The sequence below is a fragment of the Vanellus vanellus genome (genome assembly GCF_965231255.1).
Source record: "Vanellus vanellus genome assembly, chromosome: 1".
Lineage (NCBI taxonomy): Eukaryota > Metazoa > Chordata > Aves > Charadriiformes > Charadriidae > Vanellus > Vanellus vanellus.
In genome coordinates, this window is record NC_138905.1 from 56,437,948 (window position 1) to 56,460,185 (window position 22,238).

At 50.5% G+C, this 22,238-nt stretch overlaps 2 protein-coding genes across 2 annotated transcripts; both read left to right on the plus strand.

Moving 5' to 3' along the window:
- The first annotated feature begins 280 nt into the window (after positions 1 to 280).
- PHF5A (PHD finger protein 5A) lies at positions 281 to 7,214 on the plus strand. The gene is made up of 4 exons (XM_082498283.1): positions 281 to 386; positions 1,759 to 1,782; positions 3,195 to 3,361; positions 6,507 to 7,214. Exons 1-4 carry the CDS (start codon positions 335 to 337, stop codon positions 6,594 to 6,596), a joined length of 333 nt encoding a protein of 110 aa, XP_082354409.1. The 5' UTR covers positions 281 to 334; the 3' UTR covers positions 6,597 to 7,214.
- Positions 7,215 to 12,707: 5,493 nt separating this feature from the next.
- On the plus strand, positions 12,708 to 21,806 carry TOB2 (transducer of ERBB2, 2). The gene is made up of 2 exons (XM_082499171.1): positions 12,708 to 12,969; positions 17,312 to 21,806. The coding sequence occupies exon 2, from the start codon at positions 17,398 to 17,400 to the stop codon at positions 18,418 to 18,420; it is 1,023 nt and encodes a 340-aa protein (XP_082355297.1). The 5' UTR covers positions 12,708 to 12,969; positions 17,312 to 17,397; the 3' UTR covers positions 18,421 to 21,806.
- The last annotated feature ends 432 nt before the right edge of the window (positions 21,807 to 22,238 follow it).

Genomic DNA, 22,238 nt, shown 5'->3' on the forward strand with positions numbered 1-22,238 from the left:
ATGGCGTCACGCCGCCCCTTTCACACCTCCGGCGCGCGGGCGGGGGCGCTGCGGGGGCGGGGTCTCACAGGTCCTGGCAGGGAGGTATATGCGCCAAGAAGATGACCACCAGCCAAGGCGCGGGTCTTCCCTGGACGGGAGAAGGTTAACGGCGGAGCGTTTCCGTGAACAGAGTTTTATCGTGAGGCCTCCGTGCGACCGCGCTCCGGTGTTTCCGTTGGGAGCGGCGCTTTGGCAGGCGCTGCCCTCACCCCAGCCAGGACCTGGGGTGGTGGGGCGTGCGGGTCGGAGGTGAGCGCGCGGGGCAGCAGCGCCAGGCGGGTGTCGCGTTGCCATGGCCAAACATCACCCGGACCTCATCTTCTGCCGCAAGCAGGCGGGCGTTGGTGAGTCCCGGGGGGGGGTCCCCCTTACTGCCGCGAGACGAGGCGGGGGCAGGGTGGGGCGCGGGGGTGCCGTTAGCGTCCGTTAGGCGCGCGCGCGTAGCCGTTAGGCCTGGCGGGGGGGAGGGGCGCCCGCCTCGCTCCTCCCTCCCTCCCTATTTTATTTCGCTTTTATTTTGATGTTCTGCCGTGTTTTATGGGTTCCTCCCCTGCAGTGGGAGCGGAGGCTCGGTAAGGAAGGCTCTTGGTCCTAACCCTGTTCCGGGTGCTTCCGCTGGGGCCCGTCCCGAGGTGCACCTGGGCCTCTCTCAGTAGACCTGAATGGCTTTAACGCCTGTGTTACAGCAGCCTCTTCTTCCTCAGGTGTTGGGGAGCAGGTGAAGTTGATGGCTGTACACAGAAAAATATGATTTTGATGTTCTTCACTCCTGTTGCGTTGGCCGTACCAGTGTAGCCAGGACAACGAGCTGAAGGTCTCAGCCAGCACTGGGAGTGTCCTGGCTGCAAGATAAGATTGTTTCCAGGTTATGCTTGTATACAGGCATAGCTTTGTTTTCGTCACTTGGGTCAAAATTTGCCCTGCCAAGTCTTAAAGAAGTCTTATACAAGATTAGAAGTTGAGATATCTCTGCCAGTTTTTTTTCGCTCCTTGATAAAGCAAATTTAACATGCAATTTTCTGAAAGAACCCTAAACACAAAATATTATATTCAGCTGCACTGTCTGTAGGAAACTTCTTTTTAGAATAGTTAATGCAGCTAACAGTCTATCTGTGTTGAAAATTCATTTCCAGCCTGATGAATCCCTTGACCCTCAAATTTCAAATGAATTACTATTTACTTATTTAGGCATCTGGTCTTTAGAACTTTATGGCATTTATCCAAGTTACTGACATAATTGTTGTGAGTTTCCTAGACAAGTGACAAGAATTCTAAGACACATTTAACTCTGTGCTCTGAAGTGAAGAAGGTATTTGGGCTGCCTTAAATTAAGTAGACACTTGATTATTTTTTTTTTTGTCTCATTAAAAGCAGTGTAAAAACTGTCCAAAAACTCACGTATAGGATTTCCTTTTGTTAGGTGCATTGGGTATGTTTGAAATGGTATAATGAATGTAGGTTCTCTTACTGTCAGTGGATCTCATTGCGTCTTCTCAGTGCATCCAAACTTCGATTTTGGTAATTGTCTCCAGGAGGATATATGTTGTTTATCAAAAATACGTTTGTATTTATGCTCAACTGTTTCTGTGGTTTAGTTTTGTTTTGTTTTGTTTGTGGTTTTTTTTAAAAGACTGCTCAGTGCAGAAGATAATTATTTGACATTCAAGCTCCCGGTTCTGTCTCAAATAATTTTTTTTCTTCTTTTTCTTACTACAGCAATCGGAAGACTCTGTGAAAAATGTAAGTATAGCTTCTACATATAGTTGCTTGAGAACACGGTTAGAGTGCAAGGTTTGGATTTAGGGATTTGATTCAGTTTTGCTTTAACCACAAACTTGGTATCACTCTCTGACATGGGAACAGTTACTTGTGTATTGCAAGTGTAAATCAATGAATACTTACAAAGTTACATGCTCATAACGATTGTTGCACAAATGCATGCTGTTCTAGAGTATATGCTACCAGGATTTTCAATAATTGAGGCTACAGTGACTTTTTGATTGATTCTTTGTAATCTGTAATACAAAAAAATCAGCCCGATTATTTAAAAGCAGGGAAAAAATGCATTTTTGGAGTCTGAGTTCCCTCACACCTTGAGAAAGGTTCCCTTCAGCATCTAGGAGAATAGGAAGTGGTTGTGGTGGGGGAACATCTGGAGTTAGAACAGAAAAAAAAAAACATGGAATCAAATGCCAGTGGCTCAGCTCTAGAAGAAAGAGTATGATCTGTCATTAGATCCTCGTAGGGGAATAGAACAAATACAATGACTAGTTTGTGACTCAAAAATAGTATGAAAATAAGCAAAGTCTGAAGCAACAAGATTGTTTTCAGGAGCACTAGGCAGTGAAACAGGTTGAGGGCCGTCGTGCTGGAGATTTAAGAGCAGGTTAGATGGGCTGTTTGTGGGAGTCAGGATTAGAAGTCAAGATTACCTTGCGAACTGGTAATAGGATATGAAGCCTTTCATCCCTAGGTCAGTGTTTTGGATAAGGTCCAGCACAGCAGAGACTGTCAGTAGCGTCTAATGGCAGCTTGCCTGTATGATATGAATACTTGAGTTTCACTCAGTTCCTTGTGAGAAAGGAAGAGCAACTTTTGTGAAATGGCTGTTTATGCTAGTTTGCCCTTTCTTTGGCCTTCTCACAGATGAAGGATTAAAAGGACTACGGGTACAATCTCTTATCTCATCTCTTTGAGGATAGTAACTCCAGACTTTTGTTGATGTGGCACTGTGGGAGAAGCTTACACTGCTGCTTCTGTGTAGGTAAGGACGCTAGTCCTGTCAGTCCAGCATTTTTTCACAAGTCAGAAATTCAGGAAAAGTTCTAGAGCAAAAGTAATAGTATGATCTAAGCAGGTGTTTGCTAATCACAGAAGTGACTTTGGGTTTCTTCTCTGATTGCGAATGCACAATTAAAAAAAAAAAAAAGAAGAAAAAAAGAACTCAAATATTGCAGGCTACTGGCCCTTGTTCTTCTCAAATCCGTGTGCAAATACGAAGTTGCACCCTGTGCCTGCAAGATGAATTTCTGCAGTTCAATTTCATTGGTTTTGAGTGTACAGGCAAGTTCTTTGACTAGGAAGCTTTTCCTCTTCGATGTGGGGGTGGAGAAAAAGATGTTCTGTAACCAAAGGCTCTGCTGTATTTGCAGGTGATGGCAAATGCGTCATCTGTGACTCCTATGTGCGGCCCTGCACTCTTGTGCGCATATGTGATGAGTGTAACTACGGCTCGTACCAAGGGCGTTGTGTGATCTGCGGGGGTCCAGGAGTATCTGATGCCTACTACTGCAAGGAGTGTACCATCCAGGAAAAAGATGTATGTTGTCATTCAGTCTCTTGTTGAATTGGTTATGTCTTTATTTAGTAGCCGTGCTTATCTTTAAGGGGCTTGTAGCTAATGAAATTAGTGTTGGGACATGGGATGCTTGGGTTCCACTACCAATATTGGCACTGGTTTTTATTACCTTGTACCTTTCTTTCCCCGTTGGTAGTTCCCTGTTTTTGCAAAGCATTTTGAAGTATCATAGCATTTTGGGGTTTCATCACTCTCTTCATCCCAAAGCATCTTTGACTACTTTGCACTGCATATTCACAGTTCAATTCCTCCCCACACTGTTTGTTACAGCTTGAAGTTGTTATCTCGCTAGATCTCTCAGCCTAGGTGTTATCAGGGTCAGAGATATTACAGACACTGCAAAGGCTGTGGTAGGAGCAGCTCTTTGCTAGAAGTCCATTATCAGCCACTGACCAAGGACATGTGCGGTACTGTGAGGCCTATGGAATCACCACCTGTGTTTTCCTTTGGATTACAACATAAAGTTAGATCTTAGTGTCCTGTGTCTGCACTACTAATTGTGTTTTACAAGTTTAAAGTTTCTTGTATAATTTCAGTGGAATATGATTTAATTTTTTTACTCTTTTCTGGAACGGCCTATGTTGTAGACACCTCCTTTTCTGCCAACACTTTTTGGTGCAATGTACCCTTATTTCTGTAGTCAGTGCTGTTTAATCTTCTTGTGCTGAAAGATAGCCACTGCACATGTGAAATGAGGCAGCTGTTCACCCCTAAGATATTTGTTAATCTCTAGCACAATGACTGCAGGATGTGAAGAACTGCAAATGAAGTGGTAGAAAGACCTTAGGGAGAAGCAAGAACATGATGCTTACACTTGCAGTATGCCCAGAATACGGACCTGATAGCTGCGAGAGTGTCTGTTAAAGGCTGGTTGGGTTTTGGTGCTTTGCAAATGCCATTTCAAGCACATCCTAATGACAGTGGAGAACATGCTGAGAGAATGGTTCAGATTGACTTAGAAGAACATGCTCAGCTGAGTGAGTTGCTGGTTTAATTCTCTGCAGTGCCTATGTTTTCTCTAGAGGCCTGCAGCTCAGCTCAGTTCAGGACAGGGGCAGGTCCTTATCTGAATTTAGTCATTAGATTTGACAGGACCATAATTTTTCTTAGTATCTAAATGTGGATGTAAGTGCTGTGATGGTGGTGCTGCCTCCTACTTTGTAAATGGTGTGAGAAACAGTAATTTTGTTCACTTGCCTTTGGAACCAAGACACCTAGCTTGATAAGTCACGAGTAAAGTAGGCTTGGTTTTATTTTTACCAATTCGTACTGATTACCAACAGGTATTTTTCATAACCTAAGTTCACCTGTAGCTTATCGTGGCTGGTTCAGGTGTGAAATAGCCAGCTGCTCTGCAAGGGAGGATTGTAGAAAATGTACAGCTGGAGGAACAGGAGAATGACAGGTCAGAACTGAGGTATTTTGACAGCTGGGGGAGGGCTGCTGTGGGTGAAGACAGTTGCTCTGTACCAGCAAACTCACCTGTTAGGGATTAATGCAGATGTGAAGTTGCAGATCTGAAGCAGCAGATTTGACATGATTGATTTGCAGGACTGAAAAGTTCCGGCACAGGTGTAGAGTGCCGTGAACAAGAAAAGTTAAGTGTGCTGCCTATCACAATTGTGGTAGCTGGTGCTGATGTGAATAAGAAAAGCAGATGGACAGAGCTCTATACCTGAAGGTCTAACACTCCAAGGTTTCAGTCACAGCCTCAGAGAAAGACTGAAAAAGATAGTGAAGCAGGAAAGCAAATACTAAAATGGAGGGAGGAGGTGGAACACTGTTGGGCACGAGGTAAAGAGCCTGGTTACTCTTGGTTTGTTTGTTCTGATGGAGGGAGGAATGAGGTATTGTTTCACCCCACTTCTATCTGTGGATAAGGGCCAAAATCCTGCCTTTTCACGTAGGACAGCTACGAATTGCAAAAAGTAATCTTTTCCTGGGGACAGGAGCATGCACATGTGCTGCCGCCTTAGGAGGAGGTGGAAGAATGAACAGAGCCCTGCAATAATGCTGTCAAGATTGTCACAGGCTCCCTGGATCGTGGGAGGCAAGGCTTGGAAGAGTCCTACTATTGAGGCTCAAAATCAAATAAGGAGACAGTAGCAAGAGATGGGTTATGGCAGGTATATGGGGGAGGGATGATTTCTTTTCCCTACCTCTCCTGTTATTTCTACCATGCAGCCTCTCCCCACCAGGCTGCATCTCCTGCTCAGGAGCAGGTATCAGTGAGACAGCTTGGGTGCAGTTTCTACAGCGGCTAACATCTGCCCAGAGGCTTTCTAAATCTAATCCTCTCTGGCTTACACAGCAGCCAGGGACACGTGTTCCTCTGCCTGCTGGGCCGCTCACAGCTGCTGTTACCAGCCACATTTTGCCCTCAATAGTTACGCACATGCCGGCCTCAGGTGGCCCATGGACAAATCTTCCCTGGTACACTGAGAGATACGTCTGTCTGATTTGTGTTTGTAACCACACCACTGAGGTGGGTCTCCCCTCCCTCCCCTTCTTGCTTTTCTTGTGGCTTTTTTCTCACCATCTACTGGAATTCAGGTACAAGAACTTACCCGTGTAGCTGCTGTGAATAGTTGTCCTCTCCCAAGATGACCATACAGCCTCTGCAGCAATCAGTCCAGGATGCAGGAAATCTGAGATTCAATTCTGCTGTCACAGCTGAGAGGGGTCCCTAAACATGAGAATGGCTTGGTGACATCTAAAGCAACAAGATTCTTTTTGGCTAAGGAGGGGAAAGGTTATTCCTCTAGGCCTTATAAATCCTGCGTATCCTAATTTAGAAAGAATCCAGTCTTGAGGCACTGAGCATCCTTTTCATTAAACTGCTGATGTTATATCAGCTGTTTCCCATCTTCGACCTGAGGAAGAGAATGTCCTAGAGTATGTTAAAAAAGCGTCTGTCCTCTTCTCTGTCCCAGTCTGTTGCTGGTGGTAACCAGAATTGGAGGGCAGTTTGTCTGCACAGGTGTTTGAAATGTGTGTTGAGGACAGGGTGAGGAGCGTGGGAACTGAAAACCTTCTAGGACTATGTAAGCGATGGTGGTGTTCTGTTTGCCCATCTCCTAACTTACATCCTCTTTTCTTGTTACAGAGAGACGGTTGCCCTAAGATCGTCAACCTGGGCAGTTCCAAGACAGATCTCTTCTACGAAAGGAAAAAGTATGGCTTCAAGAAGAGGTGATACTGTCCGTACGTGGCTACACCTCCTGTCGGGTTGGCAAGAGGGTCTTGAAACATCTCTGGACTTTACTGTTATTGAAAACCAGTTGATTATTTTTTTTCTAAAGCAGTACAAATTCAGTAGTATACTTAGGCTTTGAGAAGTAACAGACTGAGTGGGGACTGAAACCTGATCAGAACTGACTATCAGAAAGAGCAAATGAGGATTACTGTCTCTTGCCTTTTCAGAAGCTCTGCTAGTAGCTGCCCCAGCTCACTGTAAAAATCCTGGTGGGCAAGTATTTACACGTGGAGGAGACCAGCTCAGTAAAAAGCAAGTGCCATTTCTGGTGTGGTGAAAGACCTTGCTGTTGTTCTTACCAGGCCTCCTCTCAATTGTCTGAATTTGCCCCCCACGTCACTATTGAAGAACAGAGCACCTATCCCATGTATCTGCTCCCCCCCACCTTCTTCCAGTATATTTCCATGCTGCCCTGTTTTGTAAGGAACCTGCTTATGGCTGGTGCCTTCCTAGGGAGAGCACAGCTTTTCCATGTTTTCTTTGACAGATTAATCCAAGGCTCTTTCTTGTAACCATTTCTGTAGGATGCATACCAATAAAGCTTCTTCTTTTGTTTTATGGTTTGGGGTTTTTTTGGTATTTTTTTATAACAAGGATTTCTCTCTGGTTCATTCTGTGCCTAGCCTGTCTGGAGCTTTCTGGGGACACGCAGGATTAGCCCAGCTAGAACTACACAATGGGTTATCTGGTTTCTGACAGTGCCTGCTTATGGCCATGTGACCTTGCTGCAAGGAGCTTCAGGGAATGGCTATCGCTTTTGTCTGCCTGTGATCCCAGCTGCTGATCATTTTGTCCCATAGCATTAGGATCGCTGAGCTTGTAACCCTTATCCTAGCTAATACGGCTGTGGATGTTGTTTCACCATGCAAACATCCAATCCCTTTCTAAAACCTACTAAGCTATTTGACTCGCTATCCTGTTCTTGTGAATAAGTTAAAGCCTTCCCTGCTGTAACTGGAAACCAACTATTGTGTTCTAGGCTATTAGCCGTATGCATGCTGAAAACCAGAGGCTGCTTGTTTGTCAAATACCAGTACAGGCTAAATGCAGTCTGTTGGCTCAGCAGAGATCTGGGAACGGGCACCTTTATGCGGAGGCAGAACTGAGTTCCCTACTACTGTATGCACTCCTCAGATGGTTAAATTAGGGTCCTAGCTCAGTGTGCCCTGTAAAGTCTTTGCAGTCTGAGCAGAACGTGTGCTACAGTAACAGGATTCTCTTCGCACAGTCTCAGGGTACAAAGCCTGTATCATGCCCCTTCTGGGATTTCAGTTGTTCCCCTGAGGCTAGTTCTGATTCCTTTAACTTCTCTCTGATTTAAATGCCTCTTCTACCTGCTCCAGCCATTTAGGTGTTTAGGATAAGAGTGGAAACAAGCAGACAGGTTGTGATTGTCCTTCCCTTAAAAGTCATTTCTTCTTGCTGCAGCCGGCTCTAGCTATGACTGGTCCTACAGCCATCTCAGCTGCTCCTCTCTCACCTCCCCCCAGCTATTAATTCTGTCAGGATTCTCTTCCAAGCTTTTTGCAGTCCTTAGAGCATCTGTATGCCTTCTTCCCCGCACCACGGTTCCCTTACATGGCTTCTGGTTAATTTTTACTAATGTGGGTGCCATTTGCCAAGATGTTCAGAGCAAACTGGTTTGCTGGTACAGGAATTCTACCTAAATAAGCAGCTACCTCTTGTTTCTGACTGGGAAGCCCGTGTCAGGGCCATTATCAGCCATTTTAAATTTTGTATTTCTTTAAAAGCAGGGCATGACATGCAGATTTTTTTTTTGTACCTGGAACTTTATCGCTTCAACCAGAATTTATCACTTGCTCTCAGTCAGGCCGCCCAAATTATCGCACTAGGAATGCAGGAGGTTTGTATGTTGTTTTTTTTTCCCGGAAGTTTCTAAGATAACAGAAGTTGTTCAGTGAAGGTAGAGGGAAATGAGGTTTGAATTATTTCTTTTGTCTCGCAATTGTTGCCCTTGGCACAGGGACCCCTAGATGATCTAATTTTAGAGCAGCCCTTGTTCCCCATCATTTAGCAGGATCAGTGAGGCAGGGGTTGCTATAGAGACACGAGTGTCCCCATCCCTTCCCCCACCCCCAAAAACGGCTGAGCGTACTTACTTTCTTGGCAGTCCCGGTGCCCTCACTGCTGGGTATATTGGTCTGTGTTCTGGCAGCAATGAGAGTTAAGCTGCCATTTCTAGTTGTTCTGAGTCACTGGGCAGGTGGAGAGAGGGAGGGCTTTTTACCCTTTGCCTCGTTTGCTCAGACAGCTCCGGGGAGAATGCCAAATGCTGGTGGTGCTCAGATCAGTTCAGTGCCGCTGCCTTTCTGGTACTTTCAGAGCACAGACGGGACATTGCCCTGAAGCTGCTAATTCAGACAAGGGTAATGGATACAGTCGGATAGCCCAGAAAAACTCAGCCTTGCCTGCATTATAATGATTTCTGTTCGCCAGCAAATTGAAACCCAGGCATGGCCCCTAGAGAAATGCAATATTTCTTACCTAAATAGATTTTAAAGTACTCGTCCAGTAGAAGGAGATTTCCTGGCAGTACTGGAGACCAGAGCACATGCTAAAAGGGCGAGCTTCCCTGCAGGGGGGGTAAATGAGACCAGACTGTTCTACTACTGTGCACCTGCCAAGCTCTGGAAGGGCTTCATCAGAACCTTGGAGTCTGAAGTAGCTGGATTCGGGGACTCCCTGGCTGCCAGCTGCAAAGCACTTGCTTGACAACTGCAAGGAAGGGTGGCAGGGAGGGCTGCATCTCTGCAGCAGCTGAACCCCCATGGTGCAGGCTGCAAATCTTAATTGCATGGAGCTAAATGTGTCTTCCTGCCATTACTTTTCTAGGTAGGGTTATCTCTTTTTTTTCTTCATTTTTTTCTCCCTTTTTTAAATCAAAAGGATGTTATGTAATAAGTGAAAAAAATCATTTTATTTCAAATATTTACACAGGGGTGGGGACAGACATGGGACCTCTAGGCCTATTAAGTAATTGGCCTCTTAGTTGCCAGTACTAACAAGGCATTGCAGCGTTCTGAAATATAGATGTTCCCTGTCACATGCCTCTTCAGACCAACTACCAGCCACAGTGTCACAACCTACAGCCAAGCTCAGCAAATAGCTCCCTAACACACCTCTGGTCTTTTGAATCATCTAGACCTTGTCTTGACAAAGCCCTTGAGCCCGAAGCGTTACCTTTCTTTAAAAATAAAAAAAAAAAAATACACAAAAACCAAAACCCAAAGGTAGGCAAAGGCCTTGAGTCTGCCCGTCAGCTTTCCCTGCGGGGAGTTGCAAAGATTAAATCCTGCTTCTGAAACCCCATCTGCACAGGGGCTGTTATTTTCTCATTACAGGGATCAGCTGGAGATGTTGTTTGCCCGTTTCAATAGCAGGAAAGAATTTTTCATTTCCTTGAGGTCATCATGTGACTTGAATGTAAAGAGGATTCAGGGTATGGCAGTGTTAATTATGCCTGATTATAACCTGACTGCCCTTCCTTGGCATTAAATAACCCAGCAAAACGAGCTCTGTCCCAGCAGCCTGGCAATTCCTTTCCCTCCCTGCGCGCACGTGATTCGGTAGCTTTGCTTTGACGTAATAACCAAATGGCCAAGAATGCATGAGCAGATACTGTGACAGAATTCCTCTGCCTGCATGCGTACCAGGGCGACATGATAATTAAAAGAGCACGGTCAAGGCGCAAGTATTTTAAAGAGCCCTAATGTGTAACACCCTCTCAGTAACACCTTATTAAAACAACAATAGAATTTTAGAAATGCAATTGCCTTTTTTTTTTTTCTTAATGATGCTAAAAATAGTGCAGTCATTTTAATTTCCTGATCTCTGGCTGGCAGCATGATTTTGTTTCCAGCAAAGCAAAGGAGTATTAGAAAAAAGAAACAAAAACAAAAAAAAAGAGTTCTTTTGTAACTGAATTTCTTTTTAAACTAGGAGTGATGAAAATAAGGCTGCTCATAATAGCTCTCATAAATCTTCCCCTTCTCTTCCTCTCCCTTCCCCTGCAGAAAAAAAAAAAACAAACCAACCAACTTCAGAAGTTGTTGGGTTGTGGATTTTTTTTTAAATCAGTGGGAAAATGAGCAAAGATGGCTGCTGTGGCCAGGGAGGAGAGCACGGACAGATTGGTGCTGGGTGGCTTCAAAAGAAGTCCACTTCAGTGGCAAAGGCAGTGCCTAAGGTAAAGGGTTCCTGGGCAAGGAATGACAAACTAAACCTGGAAAGATGCTGAGGATCTTTGTGGAAACAGTGAACTTTGTGGAAACAGAGGAACTTTGTATTTTTGCACTTGGGAGACGGCTGCTACGAACCAGAGGGACATGGAGCAACTCCGGAAGCGCCTGGGGTCTTTGTCTCTTTTGAAGATGGGGGACGAATTAAACATTCACACGTAACTGTATTATTGAGAAGATCCGATTCCAAGATGGAATCCACCGTGGGATTTTTCTCGGGAATTCTTCAGGACTGAGACAAACAGGACACTTCACAAACTGGCCAAGCTGCCCCTGCTGCGACAGGGGCTGCCATAGCCCTTTGGTCCCCGAGACCGGTTCTCCCTCCCTGGTCTGCTTGTGCCAATGCTGAGGAACACTCCTGGGAGTGCCTGGAAGCACGGATCTCGGTGTCCCTTCCACTTGTTCAGAGCACCGCTCAGATCAAAAGCTGCCCCACCCATGGAAAGCCCTTCGCGAGTGGTGCCTGTCCGAGGTGATGGCCTCAGGGATGCTCATCCCTACCGCTGCCCTTCCCCAGGGCAGCACGCAACCCCCGCCTTGCGTCCCGGTTCTCCCGGAGACCCCGAATACCCCGCGGTGCGGGATCAGGACGGCCAAGCAGGGGCAGGCCGCGGCCGCCATGGCGACTACAGCTCCCGGCAGTACCCGCGCTGCGCCCGGCACCACCCCCCGCGCACACCCCCCTCGGCTCACTGGCTAAGGCAGCGCGCGAATCCGGAGGCGACTTCGGGCCCCGCCAGCCAATGGGAAGGCTGTTGCTAACACGCCGCAGTTATTTTTAGCACGGCCGCCGCTCGCGCACCTTGCGGGTCCCTCGCCTCCGCTGCGGCCGGGCCGGGCCGGGACGGCCCGGCGCTGAAGGCGGAGGTGCACAGGTGCACAGGCGTGTGGTGACAAATTAGTCCGGCTGAGAGCGGGGTGCCAGCAGAGCTGAGGCCCCGGGGGGCCGCAGGGGCGGTTGTGCCTGTCCCTGCCCTCCCTGTGGCGGCACCGGCTAGGCCTCGCTCGGCCTACCCCCCTTGTCCCCTGAGGCGGTGTTACCGGGCGGGGGGTCCCGAGGGAGTGGCAGCCAGGGAAGGAGCCGGGGTTCCCCCTTCTGAGCGCTTCACCCCCAAACCCTTTCGCCCTCGCCGGTAGCAGGCGCTTGGGGCTTCCAGCACGGAAGGTTTCCAAAGCTTCGCTGGGGTTGTGCCGGGGCCTTGTCCCCTCAGGAGGCCGAATTCCCTGGGGTCCGGCCGTGCCACGGAGCCGCGGCCTGACAGCACCAGCCCCCCTCCCCGGCCTGCTCCGGCAGCGGCTGACAAGCACCCGTGGTGCGCGGAGGCGAGGAAAATGCCGGCCGGTTCCTTCCCTTCCCCGCTCCCCTTCGATCACCTCGCTGTGCCCCCGCCGTCCCCCCACCCCACCGCCTCAGTCTAAGCCGCTTGGGGAAATCCTCAGGTCAATCCTCATCCCCGCTAAACCCCCTGCCTCTTCCTTTCCTCTGGCGCCGGCGGTCGGGGCGCTCCCCACTGCCACGCGGCTGGCAGAGCCCCCCGCTGCGTGGAACGGGGAGGAGGGAGGGGGGCGGGGAAGGGGAGAAAAAAAGAGAATTAAATCCTTCCCCCCCCCCCCCCCCCCGTCCCCGGGGGGCTGCGGGCGGCGGGGCCAAGCGAACGGCTAGGGGAGGGGGAAGTAGTCCCGGCCCGCCCTCCGCGGCCGCATCACGCTGGGCGGGAGCGCGGATCCCTGCGCGGGGTTGCTAAGGGTGAAAGTTTGCCGTGAGTTGGCTCACTTGGGGCCAGGGCGCGGGTGGCTCCGGGCCGGCGGGGCAAGGAGAGGCGGCGGAGACACAGGCACCGACCACCCGCACCCCCCCACATCTCCGGGCGTTCCGCACCACCTCCGGCCCGCGCCGTCAGCCCACCGGGCCCGCCCCGCGGAGGAACCGCACCGCCGGGGATAAGGCGAGGGAGGGGACAGGACAGGGCAGAGACCCGCACGCACCGCCCGGGCTCCGCCGGCAGCGCCCACGGCCCCCGACAGCCGCCGTCCCTGGAGCCGAGAACGAAGTAAGCGGGGCCGGGGGTGCTTCCCTCTTACCCCCCACCCCTTCTCCGGCCTGCCCCCCCCCCCTGGGGTGGGGTGTAATTTATCCGTCTGTGGAGCCGACCGTGCGGCTGCTGCCGCGGGCGGGGGGGGGAGGGAATTTAATGGAGGTGTCGAGGGAGGGGGTGTGTGAAAGTCATTGGGCCGGTGATGCTTCGCGGTGCCCCGGTTCACCATTTTGCGTCCGTCCCCCCCCCCCCCCGTCTGATGGGGGGACGGGGTGCGGCTCGGCCCCGAAAAGGATCGGCTGGGCCCGGGGGAGGCGGTGGCACCCTGGGGCTGCCGGGGGTGGGTTAGGGGTGCCGGCGGGGTGTTTGCTTTCCCGCACGGCTGATCAAGCCCCCGCCGACTGCGGGGTTGGGGGGAGAGCCCGGTGACAACAAAGGCGCTGCCGGGGCTGGGCTGGGCGCCGCCGGACCCTCTCTCGGCGGAGGAGCCTTGTCGCCGACGGGCGGGGTGGGGAGAGCCCGGCCGAGGTGCCCTTCGCGGGCACGGCAGCCCCTGGGAAGGGGTCATGTGGCTGCAGGGAAAGGTTGGGGCCCGGGTTTTCTTCGGGGCGTGGTGTCAGTGTGGCCTGTTGCCCCCCACCCACCCCCGATCCTCCAGGCCTCGGGGGCCCGCCGGGTGCTTGGGGCCAGGAGCTCGCCCTTAGGGGTAGACCTCCCCCACCCCTTCGTCGAAGGGCTCTTTTGGGGACCGTGTTTGCGACCCCGCGTTCCCCACCGGAGGGACGGGGGGAAGACATGGGGTATATGACCACCCCCCACCCCCCGGGCTCCGTCCCGCAGGCGGGGGGGGGTAGGCTCCCGGGGGACGGGACGACGACGTGCCTCCCCGTCCCCGCCGAGAAGGGAGGGGAAGGGAAGAAGGGGGCGGCTGCCCGGCGGTCCCCAGCGCCGGGCAGTGGGGCGTGTTCCCCTGCCGTGGGCAGCGCCGGGCCGCCATGGCGCATGTGCCGTGGAAAATTTTGTGGCCTGCCCTGCTGAGGGACGCGCCGGGCCGGGCCCGGCCGCGGGGCGCGACGGGAGGTGTAGTCCGGGGGCGAAGTAGGTCGCGGGGCGGGGAGGGGGCGTGAGGACTACAACTCCCGGTGTGCCCCCCGGCGGCGGGGTTGGGGGCGGGGGGGGGTGTGCTGTCCGGCCGGGTCACCAGAAATGGCCGCCCTCCTGGGGAGGGGGCGGCCGGGCGCCTGCCTTGGGTGGGTTCCTGCGGGGCCGCTCGCCTCGAGTGTGGGGAGCTCCTCCGCCGCCCGTGGGTGGGAAGGGGTCCCGTGTTCCGGCCGGGTGGGGCCGCTGGTCGTCGTGGCCGCCCCCCTTTTAAAGCCGCTGGTGAGGGTGAGGCGGCAGCCAGCCGGTTCCCGAAGGGGGGGGGGGTGCTGGGGAGCTCGCAAGGTCACCGCCGTGTTTGCGCAGGCAGGAGGAAAAGGGCATCGTTCCCGTGTTTGCTCTCCTCTGATGCAAGGGGTTATTTGGCCTCCTCTTTCTCCCTCAGCGCCTCGGGGGGGTCTGAGGGGGCTCCTGCCGCTCCCTCCGCAGAGCAGAGGAACAGCCCTTTGTTCCCTGCCGGCACCTCGGTGTTCTGCCCACGGTACAGTACGCCTTCGCTTTGGAGATCCTCTCCGTGCGGGCAAGCTTCTCTGTATGGAAGGCTTGTCAGAATACCTTTTATAGTTGATATATTTAGTTGTTTCTTGTGTCGGAGCTATGCTGCTTCAGCTGTTTGGGTTTTTTAATTGTTTGGGGGGTTTTGTTTGTTTGTTTTTTAATTTTATTACCATGTTATCACATTTTGGTGCAGTAGAAAGAGATTGAGGGGGTCCTGCTGGAGCACATTTTACCATGTCAACAACCTGAGGAGTTGGTGGTATCTCTGACTTCTTGTGCGTTCTGCAAGTGTCAGTTATAGGCAGCTAACTTGGCAGCTGTTGGTATTATTAGACTTAACTCCTCTTTTTCATAGTCAAAGTACAGAGTATTCCCCTCTTAGGAAGGGGGAGTGCTTCTTAAAGAAAAGAAAAAAAAGGAGACAATGATTTATAATTGTATCTCCTCGCTGCCTTCTGCAGAAGGTTGATGAGGATGTGGGCTCCTCAAAGTATATGGAGGCATTTGTGTTGCAAATAGGGTGGTAATAAATTTTGGTCTCTGCTCCTTTCCCAATCTGTAATTTCTGATTTCTTAATAGATTTTGGATCTGGATTAGAATTTATCACACAAATTAAGAGACTTGCAAAAGTGGCTGTTCTCTTCCTGCTTAATTTGCTGGGATCCCAAGCTGTCTTCTCCCTCCGACGCCTTAAAACCCAAGGAGTGAGAGGGCTCCGTGTAATCCCCTCTTGAAGTAGTGTGGGCTGTATAAGCTCTTGCTAACACTTAGATGTGTGCTTTTGGGGGTCTGCTTCATGCCATTTTCTCTGGAAAGGGCTCTGTCTCTGTGGCAAGACTCCTGCTTTCTGAAAATGGCTTCTCCTTGCTGTTCTCTGAAAAACTCTGGTTGCTTATTTCTTTGGTGTTGATCTGTTTGAACTTGGTCAGGTCTCAGTGACCTACCAAAAGTTGTTACACTACAGTAATTCCTTAAAGCAGGTTTTAAAGGTGAGACTTCTTTCCTGCTTTTCCATCCCCTCATTCTTGTATTTTTTTCTTGTTGCTTAGTCAAACCCGAAGGGGATTCTCCTTCCAGAACTGACCACCTTATTGGCAGACTTGAGGTGTGGGATCTGCTTCTGGTTACCATCACCCTGAAGCCAAGCCTCTCTGAGCACAGACTAGTACAGAAAAAGCATAGAAACAACGCCCCCCCCCCTTTTTTTTTTTTTTTTTTTTTGCAGTAAAGCCTCAAAATACTTGAGGGTTTCTTTAAAATTTATTTAATCCTTGTCTGCTGAACTAGACCAAGCAAACAAGTCTGGTCAGTTTATTCTTTCTCCTGACCTAGGCCAGTGTGGATACCTGGTTGTGCTGCCGGGGTTCCCGGTTTTTCAGGGGAATGCTGACACTGTATGTTTGTACTCCATCCCCACCCCCAAATAATTGGCACAAGTCATAAACATTGGCTTGAGTGCTGCGTGAGAGCATCCCCGAAGCCCATTTTAGGAAGATGGTTGAACATGGTGTGTCTGAGCAAGGTGAGGGCAGCTGAAAACAGAGCGGCCTCTGACTAAGCTGCCAATTAAAAACTGGATATTCTGGAGGTGCGGAGGCTACTGGAAGTGTGCTTCCTCTTAAAATGTCTGTGGGATTTGTTTTCTTTGGATGGGCAACAGAGTGCAGTGCAGACCTACCTGGTGGGGTTTTTTTTTTTGTACTCAGACAAACATTGTTTGCAAGTCTGTGTATAATGGGAGAGTTGAGTGTTGTGGTTTTGCATTGTGCTTTTGTGGGCTCTCTCCATTTCAGAGACTTCCTCATGAGGGAGGGAGGGAAGGAAGGAGGATTACTTCAGTCTCTGGCAAGCAATTTGAGTTTTTATAAAGTAGGTACCTGATCCTGGCAGAGCTCATCTTCTGTCTGCCCAGGGATAAGTGATGTGAACTGTATTGGATGGGCTGTCAGCACATGTGTGTTTTGTGACCCTGCGCATGTTTCCTGCCACCTTTTCCCCCCAGCTGAATTAAACTGGGATTTTTTAGGCTTGTAGCTAGGCAGAGCCTCAACTGGGTACACTTAATAAGATACATGCCTGCCAGTCAAGGAGATAGTAAACATGGACTGGCAGCTGGTGCCTCAGCACCCTCCCTCGCTCCTTCTCATCCCTTCTGTGCTCTGTGCCAGCAGGACGTGGCACCCAGCACGACCACCCGGCCTCCTGGAGGAGAGGCTGGCCCTGCTGTCCTGAGCACAAGTGGGTCTCTGCACAAGCTGCTGAGTGAGTCATGAGGCTGTTCAGGTGGTGTGCTTATGTTCTGGAGAGGCTGGTGCAGGTGAGCTGTGCTGGAACCAGCTGAGTGCCAGGGCAGAGAGAGGCATGTTAGATGTGCTGAAATAGCTCTGCCAGAGCAGACAGTTGGCCTGCTGGGTTTCGGCAGCGGTACTTGGCAGTGAGGTAAGTATAATATACACGCCTATGTGCGGGTAGTAGCTACGCCCTTACTTCTTCTGTAAAGGAGCAGGGAGACTCCTCCTTACTGGCATCTCTCTGTTTTTAGGGCCAGTAGATGTGGGGTGATTCTCCTAGAGAGCATCACTGCTTGTTAGTGTTTGTGCAAACTGCTCATGTTAACAAAAAAGCATGTCTGTTTATCTCAATGGGTGGAGAGTAGTTGTGTTCTCTTGTCTTCATTCATCCTTTTCTCTCTTTCCCTAGGTCTGTTTGGAGCCAAATCTTGTCTATGTGTGTGTCATTTTGTCTCTTTTAATACACTGCCCTGACTTGCTTGCTGCGAAGGGAGTATGCATCTGGAGATCAAAGTTGCTCTTAACTTCATCATCTCATACTTGTACAACAAGCTTCCTCGGAGGCGGGCAGACCTGTTTGGTGAGGAGCTAGAGCGCCTGCTGAAGAAGAAATATGAGGGTCACTGGTACCCGGAAAAGCCTCTGAAGGGATCTGGCTATCGCTGTGTTCATATAGGGGAGACAGTGGATCCAGTGGTGGAGCTGGCGGCCAAGCGGAGTGGGCTGGCTGTGGAGGATGTGCGTGCCAATGTGCCAGAAGAGCTAAGTGTCTGGATCGATCCTTTTGAGGTTTCCTATCAGATTGGTGAGAAGGGCTCTGTTAAGGTCCTCTACCTGGATGACAGCGAGGGCTGCAGCGCCACTGAGCTGGACAAAGAAATCAAGAGCAGCTTCAACCCTGACGCCCAAGTATTTGTCCCCATTGGCAGCCAGGACAACTCGCTATCCAACTCTCCGTCCCCCTCCTTTGGCCAGTCGCCTAGCCCTACCTTCATCCCTCGCTCTGCCCAGCCCATCACTTTCACCACTGCCACCTTTGCTGCCACAAAGTTTGGCTCTACCAAGATGAAGAAGGGTGGGGGAGCTGGAGGAGGGGGCAGTGGAGCAGGGGCTGGGCAGCAGCCGAGGATGGTCAGGTCTCCCACCACCAACCTGCTGAAGCACAAGGGCCTCTCCCTGTCTATGCACTCTCTGAACTTCGTCGGGAGCGCTGGGAGCCAAGCCCCGCAGTCGCAGCTCTCCCCCAACGCCAAGGAGTTTGTTTACAGCGGTGGGTCACCAGGAGCCAGCAGTCTCTTCTTTGATGGTGTTGCCAGTGAGAGCCAGGCCAGCAGCATCCCGCCGGCATCGCAGTTCAACACTGGCACGGGTGGTACCTTTGATATGGCTCAGGTCTTCGGTGGCAGCACCAACAGCCTCTTTTTGGAGAAGTCTCCCTTTGTGGAAGGACTCAGCTACAACCTGAATGCCATGCAGTATCCCAGCCAGTCGTTCCAGCCTGTCGTCCTGGCCAACTGAACACAAGGAAGGAGAGTATTGTGGGGTGGGGAGGGAGGGTGGGGGTGGGGGGAAACAAGAACAAAACAAACAATAAAGAGGGAGAGAAAAGAAAAATAGAAATATACAGAAAATATTCAAATCTTATAAATATAGCTTCTTGGGAAAAGAGAGAGCCCAGTGTTGTTGCGCTGTGCTGGCAACGCTCCTGAAGCACTGACTTGTTTTTTAACTCAGTCCCTGTGCTTTTTTCCTACTCACTTTTTTACTCCTTAGATGAGTCTTGGGATTTTTTCGGTTTGTGTTTCCCCCTTCCCCCACCCTACCCCAGGACTGGCGCAACCATAGGTCACGATGCTCTTGATTCCCTGCACCATCACCCCCAGCGCTGGACACAGGGTCCTTTCACCTGGGTGTAGGGATATCTTCTTCGTACCACCTCGCTGGAGGCTGGAGGAGGGATGGGGAGAGGATGAGTCACTATTGGTGGAGAGACACACACTGTCGTTGCGTGCTAGCCAGAAATGGGTGGGTGAGCTTGCTTTTTCTGTTACAGCTCTGCGTGTAGACGGAGAGCATCTACTGTGCCCACAGGCATAGACCGTTGTCCTCTTGTTGCTCCAGCCTGGGCTGGTGTCAGCTGTTCTGTCTGTGTGCTGAAAAGCACTAACTCCTTGACCACCTCCCAGCACGTAGCAGGGAGGGCAGAGCATTACTGTGAAATGGCTTCTTCCCGCTCCATTCCTCATCTGCACTTCCAGCCGTGGCTACAGGACAGGGCTTTGACCTGAGTGACTCTGGTTGCTGTCCCCTTCAGCACGTGAGCAAGGAGGCCTTTCCGTGCCCTCTCAGGGCCATCGGGTCAGTCCAGGTGACAACATTGTGGTGTAGAAACACCACCCACCTGTCCCTGCAGCTGGGGGAGGTGGTGCTGAGCCAGGCAGCCCCGCTTGGATCCTGCCCCTGCTTCCTGGACCTTCTCCCCAGCAGCAGGGACCAGCATCCACCTGGGGTGGCCTTGGAGGTCTGAGTTCTCATTCCCTGCTGTGAATTTGTCTTGCCTCAGAGAGGGAATTCTTCTTTTTTAGTTGGAGACAGCACTACTTTTGAGAAAGAGAAAGGGCTATGTTGTTGAAGCTGTTCTCTTGAGTGGTAGCATAAGGGTTTGTGCTGAAAGGCCAGGTATGTACCTGACTAAATCACCTCCCCTGCCCTTCTGGAGGAGTGGGAGGAGGTGGCTGATCTAAACTCATCATTCCAGCCAGATCACGTCAGTGTGGATGGTGGCAGGCTTAGCGCAGAGCGGGGATGGGCACTCCAAAGGCAAGCGGCTGTCCCAGCATGTAAATGTACGGTGCCTCCCCACCACAGGGCTGGGATCTGGGAACCCCCCTTGCAGCTTTCCTTGGGACGATGTGCTGCAGTCGGGTGGTAGTGGCTTTTCAGCTAGGTTGCTTCTGCATCAGGGGCTCCAAAACCCACCTTCATGGGAAGCCGAAGGAGCGCTGCTTCTTGCTCAGGTAGGGTGGAGGCTCTCTAGGTGGGAAGGAGGTCTCCTTGGCAGCTGTTGTGGGAGTATGGAAGCATACAAAGAGGAGAGATACAGAGATGATGAGACTCCAGTCTTTGAAGTTCTCAGTTTAAAAGAAAAAATAAGCTTTTTGCTGCCTCGCAAACTTGAGGTTTGCTTTTGTTTTAATGATGTCTCTGGAGCACCCTCTGAAACCCACTTTTCTTGTATCTGTCGAACCAATGTGCTCTTTCAAGACATCCCTGTTTCGGGGAGATGGGCTTGAACTTATGCTTGTCCTGCTCCCTTTCCTCAAGCTGAGATGAAGGCACTCTAGCCCTCTTGTAGTTGTGTTGCCAATGAGCCTTTGCAGAGGTAGCGGGCTGTCCCAGGGAGACTGCTGCTGGCTGGAGCTCTTTAAGGAGAGTTTCCAGCACACCCTTCTCCTTGCTGTGTGACTGGGGGAGACCCAGTCTCAACCTCACGCCCAGCGTGGGTTCCCAAGCAGGCTGCTTGCCATTGAGCAATGACCAACATGGTGTGTGGGTGAGGAGAGCGGAGCCCAGCTAGCTTCCCCCAAACTGGTGCCCTTAACCCTGTGAGATTCCAAACTAGGACGAGTTGCTGAGGAATGGCGGAACTGTTGGGTTTCCCTATTTTTTTTTTTTTTTTTTTTTTTTTTTTTTTTTTTTGGAACCCACCCTTACTTAGGGACGTTACCACTGCCACCCTATCCTTCTCCCCAGGAGTGTGCTGCTGAGTGCCAGCCCACTTGCCACACTGGACTGAGGGATGCTCAGCCCGCGATCGCGGGACCCGGTCCAATTGCCCCCACACTGTCCCCACATCTGATAAAGCCACCTGTGAGCCGCTGCTGTGGGACAGCGTGTTCTCCTCTGGCACAGGGAGGGAGGGGAGAGGTGGGGATGCCACCCCCTGGCCACCTGCTTATGTGTGTGAAGCTTTGATGCCGCTTTGCCCTGCCACACGTATTATACCTGCTTTAAAAATTAGTGGTGTGAGTGGAAGGAGGAAAAGAGGAGGGACCAACCTCTTTGTATCTTAAAAGGAAAAAAGTGTGCTTCAGAAACGTTCCTCCAGCATCAGGCAGCAATGGAAACTAACGGCCTTTTCGGGTCTTTTCTAGTCTTGGATGTAGGCGTTCAGCTTCAATTTTATTTTTTAAAAACCTGCACTAATTTACCTGGTTTCTTAGGAAGAGAAGAGAGAAATTTTTTTTTTAACTTTTATTTTTTATGGGTTTGTGTTCTTTTTGTTGATGTCCGTTTGTATTGAATAATTTGCTACATTTGTAAAATGTAAGAGGTATATATAATATATGTATATTTCTAACGTAAAAAAAACTGTAATTTTTTTCTTTTCGAGATTTTTTCTTAAAAAGAGGAGAGAAGAAAATATTTTTTCAGGAAAAAAACTTTAAAAAAAAAAGAAGCGGTGAAGATTCCTTTCTCCCCACTCAGCCTCCCTCCTTTCCCTCCCGCCCCTCTCCGAGGAGTGAATCGACAGTTGCCTTGTGGGAGAGGAGTGAAAGAGGACAGAAGTCTGTATGTCTCCGAGCGGAGGGTTTCTGTGTATGCTCTGCTTGGGTTTCTTTCCGAGAAGGGAGCTACTGAGAGGGGGAACCAGGGGGTTGCTGTCTTTTTCTTTTTTTTTTTTTTTCTTTCTTTTTTTTTTTTCTTTAGCGAAGGAGGAATACAATCAGAGTTTTGTATTCAGAATGTTGTGCAATATTTTGGAACGGGACATTGGTGTGTCTAGAGATTTAGTTAAAAACAAAACAAAACAAAAAAAAAAAACACAAAAAGGTTGATCAAATCTGTACAGTTTCTATTGTTCCAGATTTTTTTAAGTTTGTATTAAAAGCATGATATAATAACCTGTTGTCATGTGGTGTGTGCTCAGTGGGGTGACAACACCTCTGCTGTGCCTGTTCCCGGGCAAGGAGGGATGCGGCTGCCTTCCCTGCCTGCCTGTGGATGAACCGGCACTTGCCGTCGTCTTCTTGCAGGTACGGTCGCTGGTTTGCAGTGTGCTTGGTGGAGGTTTAGGAATAGCCCAGCGATGCCCAGGCTTGTGCAAGATGGCATGGGCAGCTGTCTCCCTGACCTCTGACACTGCTCAGAATAGCACTGGCATAGGAAAAAGTGGCAGTGGTGTGCCTGGCCTTCCCTGGGCCGTGCCATGATTCAGCTCTGTAGAAGGAGGGGGCGGGAGGCTTTGCCTTTGGTGCTTGGTGCCTCGGAGGCCTTCAGTCAATCAGCAGACTTCCTAAAATACCTGGCTTCTGTGGCAGCTTGTTGTCCGCAGC

Coding starts and splice junctions, on each gene's coding strand:
- TOB2 (XM_082499171.1), top strand. CDS start 17,398: ATGCATCTGGAGATCAAAGTTGCTCTTAACTTCATCATCTCATACTTG.
- PHF5A (XM_082498283.1), top strand. CDS start 335: ATGGCCAAACATCACCCGGACCTCATCTTCTGCCGCAAGCAGGCGGGC. Junction 387..1,758: donor CCGCAAGCAGGCGGGCGTTG/GTGAGTCCCGGG, acceptor TTCTTACTACAG/CAATCGGAAGACTCTGTGAA. Junction 1,783..3,194: donor CGGAAGACTCTGTGAAAAAT/GTAAGTATAGCT, acceptor CTGTATTTGCAG/GTGATGGCAAATGCGTCATC.